This window comes from Ovis aries, chromosome 3 (genome assembly GCF_016772045.2).
Source record: "Ovis aries strain OAR_USU_Benz2616 breed Rambouillet chromosome 3, ARS-UI_Ramb_v3.0, whole genome shotgun sequence".
Taxonomy (NCBI): domain Eukaryota; kingdom Metazoa; phylum Chordata; class Mammalia; order Artiodactyla; family Bovidae; genus Ovis; species Ovis aries.
In genome coordinates this window covers 87221911-87235870 of record NC_056056.1, presented here as the reverse complement: position 1 = coordinate 87235870, position 13960 = coordinate 87221911, and the positions used below count along the sequence as shown (strand labels likewise).

General features: G+C 45.4%; 1 protein-coding gene across 2 annotated transcripts in view; it reads left to right on the top strand.

The window, feature by feature from the left end:
* Positions 1-13399, top strand: part of VIT (vitrin) — a 125512-nt gene extending 112113 nt beyond the window's left edge. For both annotated transcript variants that reach the window (XM_012173556.4, XM_004006026.5), the window contains 3 exons: positions 4831-5057; positions 7438-7951; positions 11373-13399. In XM_012173556.4, coding sequence (XP_012028946.2) covers positions 4831-5057; positions 7438-7951; positions 11373-11551 — 920 coding nt within the window. In that variant the 3' untranslated portion in view covers positions 11552-13399. The remainder of the gene's footprint in view (positions 1-4830; positions 5058-7437; positions 7952-11372) is intronic.
* The last annotated feature ends 561 nt before the right edge of the window (positions 13400-13960 follow it).

The following is a 13960-nucleotide window of genomic DNA, read 5'->3' as shown; positions in this document are numbered from 1 at the left end:
ATCCCCTGGAGAAAGGAATGGCTAACCACTCCAGCGTTCTTGCCTGGAGAATTCCATGGACAGAGGAGCCTGGTGGGCTACAGTCTGCCTTTGGGGCACTGGGAGGACTGCCCACTCCGAGGGGACCCTGTCTGCACCATCACAATCCAGGGAAATGGAGATGTGAGCCACGTTGCTTGGCATGGAATGTGCACAGGAAATACAGCTATCTGTGGAGGAGCATCTTCAAAATTACAGTACATCTGATTTATTACTTCCCTTCCCACTTCAATATACATCTGTTTCGACCAGTACATTAGATTAGTATCTAGCAAATGAAGAGCCTTAGATCTCCGAACAATTCTAAATAAACACCATTCAAGTCACTTGGATCCAAGACACCAAATCGGATATTGCCTCATCGCAAATATGATAGAGTTGATGTCTGATTTGTTTTTGTTTTTTTTCTTTTTTTTTTTTTGATTTGTTTTCAATTTGATATTTAGATCACTGAAATTCCAGTAAGGTATCATGTGTAAAACTCTAAAACTTCAGAAGACATTCTATGTCCTTGATGGGATTAGAGAGGGGTCTTAATAAAATTAGCATATGTTTTTTCAGCTCAGTTCAGATCAGTTCAGTCGCTCAATCATGTCTGACTCTTTGCGACCCCATGAATTGCAACACACCTGGCCTCCCTGTCCAGCACCAACTCCCAGAGTTCACACAGACTCACATCCATCGAGTTAGTGATGCCATCCAGCCATCTCATCCTCTGTCATCCCCTTCTTCTCCTGCCCCCAATCCCTCCCAGCATCAAAGTCTTTTCCAATGAGTCAACTCTTCACATCAGGTGGCCAAAGTACTGGAGTTTCAGCTTCAGCATCATTCCCTCCAAAGAAATCCCAGGGTTGATCTCCTTCAGAATGGACTGGTTGGATCTCCTTGCAGTCCAAGGGACTCTCAAGAGTCTTCTCCAACACCACAGTTCAAAAGCATCAATTCTTCGGCACTCAGCTTTCTTCACAGTCCAACTCTCACATCCATACATGACCACTGGAAAAACCATAGCCTTGACTAGATGGACCTTTGTTGGCAAAGTAATATCTCTGCTTTTCAATGTGCTATCTAGGTTGGTCATAACTTTTCTTCCAAGGAGTAAGCGTCTTTTAATTTTATGGCTCCAATCACCATCTGCAGTGATTTTGGAGCCCCCAAAAATAAAGTCTGACACTGTTTCCACTGTTTCCCCATCTATTTCCCATGAAGTGATGGGACCAGATGCCATGATCTTCGTTTTCTGAATGTTGAGCTTTAAGCCAACTTTTTCACTCTCCTCTTTCACTTTCATCAAGAGGCTTTTTAGTTCCTCTTCACTTTCTGCCAAAGGGTAGTGTCATCTGCATATCTGAGGTTATTGATATTTCTCCCGGCAATCTTGATTCCAGCTTGTGCTTCTTCTAGCCCAGCATTTCTCATGATGTACTCTGCATAGAAGTTAAATAAGCAGGGTGACAATATACAGCTTTGACATACTTCTTCTCCTATTTGGAACCAGTCTGTTGTTCCATGTCCAGTTAAAACTGTTGCTTCCTGACCTGCATATAGGTTTCTCAAGAGGCAGGAAGGTGGCATGATATTCCCATCTCTTAAAGAATTTTCAACAGTTTATTGTGATCCACACAAAGGCTTTGGCATAGTCAATAAAGCAGAAATAGATGTTTTCTGGAACTCTCTTGCTTTTTCGATGATCCAGCGGATGTTGGCAATTTGATCTCTTGTTCCTCTGCCTTTTCTAAAACCAGCTTGAACATCTGGAAGTTCACAGTTCACGTATTGCTGAAGCCTTGCTTAGAGAATTTTGAGCATTACTTTACTAGCATGTGAGATGAGTGCAACTGTGCGGTAGTTTGAGCGTTCTTTGGCATTGCCTTTCTTTGGGATTGGAATGAAAACTGACCTTTTCCAGTCCTGTGGCCACTGCTGAGTTTTCTAAATTTGCTGGCATATTGAGTGCAGCACTTTCACAGCATCATCTTTCAGGATTTGAAATAGCTCAACTGGAATTCCATCACCTCCACTAGCTTTGTTCACAGTGATGTTTCCTAAGGCCCACTTGACTTTACATTCCAAGATGTCTGGCTCTAGGGGAGTGATCACACCATCGTGATTATCTTGGTTGTGAAGATCTTTTTTGTATAGTTTTTCCGTGTATTGTTGCCACCTCTTCTTAATATCTTCTGCTTCTGTTAGGTCCAGACCATTTCTGTCCTTTATCAAGCCCATCTTTGCATGAAATGTTCCCTTGGTATCTCTAATTTTCTTGAAGAGATCTCTAGTCTTTCCCATTCTGTTGTTTTCCTCTATTTCTTTGCATTGATCACTGAGGAAGGCTTTCTTATCTCTTCTTGGTATTCTTTGGAACTCTGTTTTCAGATGCTTATATCTTTCCTTTTCGCTTCTCTTCTTTTCACAGCTATTTGTAAGGCCTCCCCAGACAGCCATTTTGCTTTTCTGCATTTCTTTTTCTTGGGGATGGTCTTGCTCCCCATCTCCTGTACAATGTCATGAACCTCCATCCATAGTTCATCAGGCACTCTATCAGAGCAAGTCCCTTAAATCTATTTCTCACTTCCACAATCATACGGGATTTGATTTATGTCATACCTGAATGCTGTAGTGGTTTTTCCCACTTTCTTCAATTTCAGTCTGAATTTGGCAATAATGAGTTCCTGATCTGAGCCACAGTCAGCTCCCGGTCTTGTCTTTGCTGACTGTATGGAGTTTCTCCACCTTTGGCTGCAAAGAATGTAACCAGTCTGATTTCAGTGTTCGCCATCTGGTGATGTCCACATGTAGAGTCTTCTCTTGTGTTGCTGGAAGAGGGTGTTTGCTATGACCAGTGCATTCTCTTGGCAAAACTCTATTAACCTTTGCCCTGCTTCATTCTATACTTCAAGGCCAAATTTGCCTGTTACTCCAGGTGTTTCATGACATCCTACTTTTGCATTCCAGTCCCCTATAATGAAAAGGACTTCTTTTTGGGGTATTAGTTCTAAAAGGTTCTGTAGGTCTTCACAGAACCATTCAACTTCAGCTTCTTCAGCATTACTGGTTGGGCCATAGACTTGGATTACCATGATATTGAATGGTTTGCCTTGGAAACGAACAGAGATTATTCTGTCGTTTTTGAGATTGCATCCAAGAACTGCATTTCAGACTCTTGTTGACTATGATGGCTACTCCATTTCTTCTAAGGTATTCCTGCCCACAGTAGTAGATATAATGGTCATCTGAGTTAAATTCCCCCATTCCAGTCCATTTTAGTTTCCTGATTCCTAGAATATCAACATTCACTCTTACCATCTCCTGTTTGACCACTTCCAATTTGCCTTGATTCATGGACCTAACATTCCAGATTCCTATGCAATATTGCTCTTTACAGCATCAGACCTTGCTTCTATCACCAGTCACATCCACAACTGGGTGTTATTTTTGCTTTGGCTTTATACACAAAATACTGTGTATAAATTCCAGGGATTTGTGGATACTCACCCCTAGTGCCCAAGGGTCCACAGAGGCCAGGTTAAGAGCCCTGCCTTTGGGGTGATCAGTCATCCCAGTTTCCCCAAGGGCATATGGGACTTTCAGTGCTAAACCTGGGAAAGTCCCAGAAAACTGGTATAGTTTCTCACCCTCCTTGATTCCAAAAATCTCCTGAGGCCCTAGACAAGTATTAAGTATACGCTTGAGAAAGGCATGCTGGGAAGCTACATCATCCCTCACAACTGCTGCTCTCTGTTGAGGCAGGCTGTCGTCATGGAAGCCTAGGCCCAGCAGTCTGGAGTGACCTATCCAGGCCCACATGGCCAGTAGAAAGCACAGCCAGGTAGAACACATCTCTCAGTCCTTAGTGGGTGTGGTGCCTTCCAGGCCAGACCTGTGTATCTCTAGTGGAAATGACACAAGATTCCATTGAATCCAGAATACACCCTTCCACACCTGGAGCATCGGGCTCACTGCAAGCCCTCAAAGCCCAAGGAGAAGGCTACCCCACACTTTTGGAAACAGCTCAGGGGCTTAATAAGGTCAGCTCCAGTACCCAGGCAGAGAATGGACACTATTGTTCCCATGAAAAGCTTTTCTCACCTGTGTGCTGGTCTCAAAAATTTTTTATTATTTTTAATGTAATTTTTAAAATTGAAGTATTGTTTATCTACAGTATTGTGTTAGGTTCAGGTGTACAGCAAAGTGATTCTTTTTTTTTTCCAGATTATTTTCCATCATGGGTTATTACAAGATATTGAATATTGTTCCCTGTGTTTTACAGTAAATCTTTGGTGTTATCTGTTTTATGTATAGTAATTTGCATCTGTTAATTGAATACTCCTAATTTATTCCCCCCCCTCATTTCTTCCTTGTTAACCATGTGTTTGTTTTCTATGTGAGTCTATTTCTATTTTGTATATAGAGTCACTTATATTAATTTTCAGATTCCACATAAGTGTTATCAAAGAATATTTGTCTTTCTCTGTCAGACTTACTTCACTTAGTATGATAATTTCTAAGTCCATCCATGTTGCTTCAAATCGTATAAAACGTTTTTAAAACAAGAGAAAACTAGAAGTTAAAGCTCAAAATGAAGCTGGGGAGGGAAATGGCTAGTGCTATAGGTTCCATAACATTGTGAATGTACTTAATACCACTGAACTGTACACCCAAAACTAGTTAACAGGATTAAAAAAAGAAAACAAGCCAACAAGGGAGGGAATGGATATTTTTCTGCACCTCTTTATGCTGCTCTGATCTGTTCCATAATCACTCCAAGCATCAGTTTTCCTTTTCTTCCAGGCCGAGCCATCTCCTTTGTGACCAAGAACTTCTTTTCCAAATTTAATGGAAACAGAGGTGGTGCCCCCAACGTGGCCGTGGTGATGGTGGATGGCTGGCCCACGGACAAGGTGGAGGAGGCCTCAAGGTTTGCGAGAGAGTCAGGAATCAACATTTTCTTCATCACCATTGAAGGTGCCTCTGAAAATGAGAAGCAGTACGTGCTGGAGCCCAACTTTGCAAACAAGGTACGTTTGCAAACAACGTATACCTTCTGTGTAAGGTATGTAAGTGGGAAACCCACCCAATGTAAGAATGCCCTACACTTTGCACAGCTGTAGCAACCATCCAGGCGGTGTCTCCTGTGTTTTTCAAATGGATGTTAAGCTCATTTCTAGGCAGAAGGGTCTCCAGTGAGAGACTAGTGAGTCTGGAACCTGGAGTTACCCTCTCAAAGCAATGCCCAACAACCCACCATGCACCTGGTGAACTGAGGTCTGGCATCAGCACCTTGGGAGGAGCAGGGTCCCCAAAGCCCCACATCAGAGGCTCCCCTGAGTGCCTCTCATAGCCCCAAGGGACCTCAGCTAGGTAGCCCAGCAAGTCTCCACACAAGCACACACGTGGATGCGCATGTACCACAAGTCTGCTAATCTGATAGACAAGAAAAGGAGAGGTACTAAACCGCATCAGGGAGTGCAGGCTTTCAAACGCAGCTGCCCCTGAGTTCTGCAGAGATGCCCAATAGGACATGGAGGGAGAACAGATGGGAATCTAGGCCCATTCCCCCAGTGCAGCTCACTTTGTGCATGCTTTATACGGTAGACCCCACATAAACCTTTCTCCAAAGATAGGACCCCAGGTTTAAAAAGGAAAGGAGGAGGACAGGGTGGGGGACGCCCCCCAGCGTTAGCAGCCTGTTTCCAGATATACTGGGGCTCAGCTCCCTGCACAGATCCTGCACTTCATCATCATTCTCGTCTCCCTTAACTTCTAGGACCCAGTGTGGTTCTTACTTCACTTGCTCCCTTCTCTTTTCCGTCTTGTACCTGAAGCATAGACTTCCTTGGCTCTCTCCTCTGTTCTCACTAGTTTTTCCCCCTCCAGAATCTCTCCCAGGGCCACAGCTTCAGCTTTCACTCACAAGCAGTGACACACTTGTGTGTCTCCCACTCTGCTTTCTCAGTAGCCATCTGTTTCAAGCTGACTGACTAGTCTCCACCCAGTGACCTGAAGAACCGTAAATCCTACATATAACATGCCAAGTGCCTCATCTTTCTCACTCAAATTCCTTCTTCCTCTGGACTGTGCATTGGCCCCACAGCCGTCCCAGACACCCGGAGTTACCTCAGAGCAACTTGTCAGCTCCCAAGTCATGTAGCTCACATCTGCCCCGTCTTTCCCATGCCCAGTGCCACCTCCCTGGTTCAAGTGAGTATTGATACATCTCTTCTGTCTCCCTTCTGGATCTCCCCAGTTTAGATTTCACAATGCATCTCATGCTTTTTCCCAGTCCCACAGGGTCCTGGCTCCAAATCCTTCTCCATTCACTGTTACTCCTGAGGTCTTCTGGAGGGTGGTCTTAACCCAGCTTCCTAGCTCCAGCCACCCAGTGTCCTGCCCATGCCAGCACCACGCTCTCTCCTGTTGTGACTCACTCAGACTGCCTGGTGGGGATCCCCGCCCCCCATCCATTGGCTAGAATTCAATTCAGCCTCGACACCCATCTCATATGGCGCCTAAGCCATGGAAAGTTTTGTGAACCCCATTAGGTTTTTACAAACCAATTAAAGTACATTTCCCAGGACATTTTAAGTCATTTCTTATTTTCAAATAATGTTTTAATTATATACCTTCATCCACAGCCAGCAGGTCTGTGATTCTCTCTGTGACCTCTGGAGAGGCAGTGGCAAGGGAAATGGTCACTTCCAGGAGCACACCAATCAGGTTGCTCAGTGTTTACTTGCAGGCACCTTGAGTTTTTTCTGGAACATGCTTGGGCACAAGTAAACATTCATCTGCCTGGAGGCAGGGTTATCCAGGGGACAGAGCTGGGGTTCTGAGGGCAAAGAGATTTGAGTTGTGACCTCAAGGATGTCACTTCACAACTGGCCCTCAGTTCGTTCCTTCATGACAAGTGCATTAGAATTTCACCCTGTAGGGTTAAGGTGGGCAGGGGGTGGGTAGTGAAATGATGTTAAGAACATCTAGTTGGGTGCCGGACACAGGTGTGGAACACCCTTCTTGCTGCAGGCAGGTCTGCTCTCTAACCAGTTCTTAAGCTTTGTCTCCTGTGTGCCTTTTGTTTTCCCAATCAGAACAAAAGCTTTCTTTAATCCTCGTGGGTTGGTGCCCACCAATGCCAGCCTTATGACTAGCTGCCAGTACAAACCAAGGGGCCTGGAGGGGCATAAATATGAAGCTGAAACCAGCAATTCCCCTCTCCCTGTGGATTTGCTTGACTGATGGTTCTCCATTAAAGCAGAGACCTGGCTGAGGGTGGGGGAATGTGTCAGAGATAACCGGAGGGATGAACCGAGATGGACAGAGGCCTTAGGTGGCTGGTCATGGTGATCCATTGGAGGGTGAGACCCCTGACCTGGCAGGTGGCCTGCCCCTGTCTTCCAGGCTGTGTGCAGAACCAATGGCTTCTACTCACTCACCGTGCAGAACTGGTTCAGCCTCCACAAGACCGTGCAGCCCCTGGTGAAGCGGGTTTGTGACACCGACCGACTGGCCTGCAGCAAGACCTGCTTAAACTCGGCCGACATCGGCTTCGTCATTGACGGCTCCAGCAGCGTGGGGACGAGCAACTTCCGCACGGTCCTCCAATTTGTGGCCAACCTCAGCAGGGAGTTTGAGATTTCAGACACGGACACGCGGATTGGGGCCATGCAGTACACCTACGAGCAGCGGCTGGAGTTCGGGTTCGATGAGTACAGCACCAAATCTGACGTCCTCAATGCCATCAAGAGGGTGGGCTACTGGAGTGGAGGGACCAGCACGGGAGCTGCCATCAACTATGCCCTGGAACAGCTCTTCAAGAAGTCCAAGCCCAACAAGAGGAAGCTAATGATTCTCATCACTGACGGGAGGTCCTATGACGATATCCGGATACCGGCCATGCTTGCCCATCACAAGGGTGAGTGAGCTGGTCTTGCTGACCAGTCTGGGACTGAGCAGACCTCTGGGTCTTGATGGGTTGTCTCTCTGGGCACCAGTTTTGTCTAGTACCTAATAAAATGTTCACAACCCTAGGGCATTAGGGTGTAGTTCAACACCACAGGGCCCTCTGGGTAGTGAAGAAGGGTCAGGCAAGGACACGAGGGTAGTTTCCACAGCATCAAGGCCTGCGGACGCTACCCCTCTTCTTTACTTCCCACACTCGGAGGCTGCACACACCAACTCGTGATGCATTAAAGAGGAATTTGACTCCTCACTCTAATCTCCATTGAAGACCACAAAATTGTGTTAGAAACTTGAAAATGGATATTTTAAAACAGAAGTATAATATTATATAAGCAATTGCTAACCAGATATTGGAGGTTTGGGGGGGGGAGACCTCAAAGAAATTTTCATTCAAAATGTTTAAAGAGATATTTCTATATGAAATTTGGAAGAGGACAACAGAAAGTTTAAAACCATGAAAAATGAGCAAAACATTTTTTTGTATATGTTCAAAAAATCAGTCATATGTAATGCCTTTTGGAAAAAATCTCTATATATAATCCTTGTTTTGAAAAGTGCCATAAAATACAAGGAAAAAACAAACAATCTGAGAAAACCCCTAGTAACAGTAATACTAGTAATGACAATAAAAGTAAACAGAGTCATCAGTGAACCAAAAACCTGTAGTAAGTACTAGTGAACAAGACTGACCTATTGTGGGGGAAGTTTTCGTGTGTGTGCACGTGTATGCGCATATGTGTGCGTGCACTGAGTCTCTGCCCCCATTTAATTTGGGTTTGTTTGCAGGATTTCCCATATTCTTTAAAGCTGCTTTTAATCCTTTCTGAAACAAGGAGGGATATAAAAATAAGCTTTCAGGAACCAATATTTCTGGCTTCTGGAAAAGTAGCCAGACACCAGGTTCAGACAGTCTTCCCAGTGATTTAGCCCATAGGGAGCACTCATAATGGTGGGATGGCAGGTGGCCCACGTGCCAGCGGTCACAAGGCCCCTTAGACTGTCAGCAGAGTGAAGATGGTTTATGGTTCAGAAGCGAACTGCCCAAAGTTCCACAGTGAACTCCAAAGAGTTGCCAGGTGGGGCAACTCTTGATGACAAGCCCAAGATCGCCCATCCCCAGCTTGCGTTCAGCTCCTCTTACTCATTTTTCTCAATGCCTCTTCTTGAGCCTCCCCCAGAGGGTGTCCTTGACCCACTGGTCAGGAGAAAGGGAAGACCTAGGATGATGTCCCAGGCACCATCAGGGCTATCATGCTCTGGGTATCTTTAAACAACAAGGACCAACAAATGACATGGAAGCCATGAGCACTGGGTGTCCTGAGGGTGTCCAAGCCAAGGCTAGGGGACCGTCTATCAGAATTGCCAGTAGAAAGTTCTATGCAGTAAGGTTGGACTGCAGGATGTGAAAAGCTAGATCTCTAATACTGGTCTTGTTGTCTTTACTTGGGCCAGGGGTGGGAGAGGGCAGCCCTTCCATCTTTGAATAGAAAGGAGATCTTAGTGGGTCTAAGCCCTGTTCTGCAGCTAAACTCTTCCTGTGACCACTTGGCAGCATTTTTAAAGCCCAACCCTGACTTTTCCCAATGTAGATAATGTTTAGAGAAAAGACACTGGAAAGGTGAGAAAAGGACCTGGCAGCTTAATGAGTCACAATAGGAGAACAGCTTAGCCCAGAACCACCTGTGGTATGGACAGCACTCCCATTAGCAGGAAAGGAACCCGGAAGATGCTAGAAAAAGCCGCAGCCCTGAGGATGGTGGGGAGGTGGGGGAATGGAGCCTGGGCAGAAGCCCCTCCTCAGACTCTGCCCGCCATCTCATGGCCATCTTGCTTATCTCATCCTGGTCAGCCTGGAGAGGGCATGGGAATAGGTCAGCACCTGCCCACTAGCTGCCCCAGTCAAGAACCACACTCCGGGCAGTCTGCCCCCCCACTAAGGACAGATGCCTGCTCTCTGAATTCCTCTTCTCCCTGAGGCATCTCAGTCCACGGTTACAGCCCAAACCCTTTAATCCTACTATATTCCCCTTTGTATCTAGACACACTCCAGTCCCTCCCTTCCTAAAGAGGGAAATAATTCCCTTTGACCCCATGTTCTGGCTCCAGTTACCACCTGCCTCCTCTTTATAGCCACACGCCTACTGCCTCATATCTTCATTTCTCCTTCAATCTCAACTCACAGCAATTCACTTGGTTTCTTTTGGCTTTGACTCCCTGGACACTTCTCCCTACAAGCTACGGCATCTTGTTTATGGCTCTTCTGAATTCAGTGGATACCTTTTCCCTTTCATCTCCAATGATCCCCCTGCAGCAGTCAGTGCTGTTAGCTCCTCCCTATATCTGTAAACACTTACTTTTCTGTGGGATGGAGCAGATGCTGGGTCGCCAGCTCTCCAGGTCCTTGTGCAAGTTTTCCTGCTCTGGAAATCCTCGCAGTTGGAGCCTATGGCTTATAAAGTCACCCTCAAGCCAAAAGTGCTTCAGCTCCACTGGTTTGGTTTTGTTTTGTTTTTTGGCCAAGGTTTGCAGCAAAGAGAGGGCTTATCTACAAGGCAGGCAGAAGAACCAGTCACAAGTCTACCTCCCCAAAGGCAAGGGGCTTAGGGCTTTGCAGGATAGCAAACAAAGGAGTGCAGCATCTGAGTTGTGGGGAGGAGATATGGAATTGTTCTGCGCAGGCGTAACTAAGCTACAGGCCTCTGCATGTGTTCTAAAGGCCACCAAGTGGGCATTCACGCATGCCAGGTTGGGGGGTCAGTGGTCCTATCCAGTCTTAACCAGCTCAGCTGAACTAGACACAGCTGAGTCTCAGCTCAGCTGACTCCAAGTTTCTGGAGAACGACTCCAAGTTTCTGGAGAACAACTCAAGCAAACATCTTATTGCTGAGGCTACGAGCCACTATGCAGGACATAAAACAATCTTGATTAGTGAAGGCAGGTGGATTTGACTACCCATCGTTTCACTTACATTTAAAAGATCTTGAACAGGTTTTTGAGGCAGTTAAGACTCAGTTTTGCGTGACTTTACACACAGAGCAGGTGTGTGGCATGGGGTATAATCTGCAGGGCACCCAAGTTTTGCTTGTCCCAGATATCATTCCCTTGCTGCTCCTCATGAAATTCTTATCATGGATTGACTCCATTCTTCTGTTTTGTTGTTTTTTTCTCCAAACGATGGTAAATCCCTGCGAGATAACAACTGTATCAATTTCACTGCTGCTGGCGCGCAGCACATGTCCATGCTTGGGGCGCATTTCTGATTCTGGATTTGGTTGCGTTCAAGCACAATGGCCAACAGAGTGGCAGGAAGGCAAGGGTGGATGTCCGCACTTTTCCTTGGGGACATTCACTTCATCCACCCTTTGTCCCCACAGGCGTGATCACCTATGCCATAGGTGTGGCGTGGGCTGCCCAGGACGAGCTGGACATCATCGCCACTCACCCTGCCAGGGACCACGCCTTCTTCGTGGACGAATTTGACAACCTCTACAAAGTGGTCCCCAAGGTCATTCAGAACATCTGCACAGAGTTCAACTCACAGCCTCGGAACTGAGTTCAGAGCAGGGGGAGCACCAGCAAAAGCTGCTCTCCCGACTGGCTCTGGGATGACCCCCAACACTTTACGGGGCACACGTGGGACAGCCAGGAAGGCAAGGCTTGCAAACCACGTCTTGTTATTTTTCTTTGCCAGGGTGGTTTTTCATACTTGGAGTTAGAAAGATGATCATTAATTTGTAGGATGAGCCAAAAAGATACCTTGCTTTGGGAATGCTGGGGATTTTATATTTTGAGAATTGTTTTTAAAGTAAATATTGCGAATAGAACAAAGCACTTACAAGAGGCTTACCTAGAGCTTTTGTGAGATTTTTAACATCTTTATCTCCAGCCAGAAATCTGTTAACTCTCCACAAGTTTCATTTTTGTCACGACAATATAGGAGTTGGTTAATTAAATGTTTGAAAGGATTTCATGCAATCACTCTGTGTTCTGGGGAGTGGTCACAGGGTTGTGGCAGGGCCCCCTCTATTCATGCCCCAGAGCACCTGCCCTGTGCCCTCTCCTGGCTCAAGGCGACAGCACCCCCACACGGGTGCAGGGACAGTGTGGCACAGCACAGCTGCTCCTGGTTTACCTTCGTCTTCTCTCTTATGGGAATCACTGTGTTCCTTCAGTCTATGGGGTAGCTGGGGAATGGCCCTGGAGGGCCGCACTGACCTGGCTTCTTGTTTTTATTGGAGTATAATTGCTTTACAAAGCTGTGCTGGTTTCTGCTGTACAACGAAGTGAATCTGCATATGTATACATAAATGCCCTCCATCTTGAGCCCCCCACCCTTCTAGTGACCTGGCTTTAGAAGCAGTGCATCAGGCTGGTACAACTGCTCTCAGCCCAAGCTGCTTGTTAGAATCGTTTTAGAGTAAAATGTTCATTCCATGTCCCATCCCAAGCTATGAAAGCTGAGTCTTTGGGACGTAAGCCGGATCATCGGCAGGTCTGACGAGCTCTCTGATGATACTGAGGATGTGCTGCCAGGATGGAGAACTATGAGCTGCCTCGGAGGGTCAGTGTTAGAGCTGTTACCTGGGAGAGTCCCTGTTTATATGCCTGCTGTTCTGGGTCCCATTTAGTTTAATATCCATCTTGGATATTTCATTTGTTAACTAGATGCTACTATTAATAATTCCATTCAAATAAGCTGGCCTGGGTTTGATTGAACCCCACTTTTTACTTCAAAGACTTATTCATTAGGATATGAAATTACATACATGATAGGGAGCATTCAGAAGCATTCTAAATAGCTATACCCTACTTGACAAGTTATATTCTGTAAAAATGTATTTTGGAGAATGGTACTCTGAATATAGGCTAAAAGATAGTACCTGTATTAATACTTGGGGCAAAATATTTATGTAAGAAATTTTCAATCAAAAATAGTATCCATTTAGTAGAATTTATGTAGAATTTACCAATCTCTCAATACCTGAGGAGTTATTGGCAATTAAAAATGTTGTGGTCTACTAAGAAAGGTGTCAATGATTTCAAATTTATTAACCATAAATTTTACTTCAAAAGCAATTGCAAACAGATTTGTTCAAAAACTTCAAAATATGACAACTAGCTTCAAAAAGGAAATTCTTCATTAACATACTAGTGACAGATTTAGCTAGGAAACTAATTACAGGACATAAGTACTAGGGGTGATTATTCTGCCTATTATTTTGAATGTGCTAGTAATTGATATCAAGTTTTTTCCAATGTTGCTTCAATGTACACAAGTTAATTTTTTTAAGAAATGTCTTATTTTGGAAAACAGCTTTGGAATATAATTATTTTAGAGGCTTTAATATGAAAACCAATTTGTCATCAATAAGTAAATATTTCCAAAAATGATATAACTTAATTATTTTGGTGTTCTCTTTCATTTACTGTACCAGTTTGAAAAATAAGTTATATGGTCACCCTAGCTATAAGTATCATAATTTTGAAGATAAATGAAATCTCTTCATACATGTCCATTGTTGATATGTTATCACATACTTGAGTATACGCTGTGTGGAACACCAGAAGTGAGGTTGTTGAGGCCCTCAGAGGTCACAGGGTTGTTAGAATTGCCCATATGGATATTCAAGTCTCGAGAGATGTGACGGTGTCAAGATGGAGAGAGAAGCAGTGAGCCAAGCTCACATGTGCCCAGGGAGGGCAGAGGAGCCCAGGAGGTTGGGAGAGGACCACAGTGACAAGGCAGGAGGGCTGAAGCCAGATTCAAGGGGGCTGGGAGCAAACCTGTCCTGACTCCAGGCCTGAGACATGTAGGGTGAGAGAGCACAAGCAGCCTTGTCTCAGGAGGTGGAGGAAGAGAACCAGACTTCAGGTAAGAGCAGGCAAGAAGGCCTGGGGGCCTCTTGGCAGCCAAGAGGAGTGGGGAGGCTGCGGTATGGTTGGGGCTGGGTCAGGTCTGGGT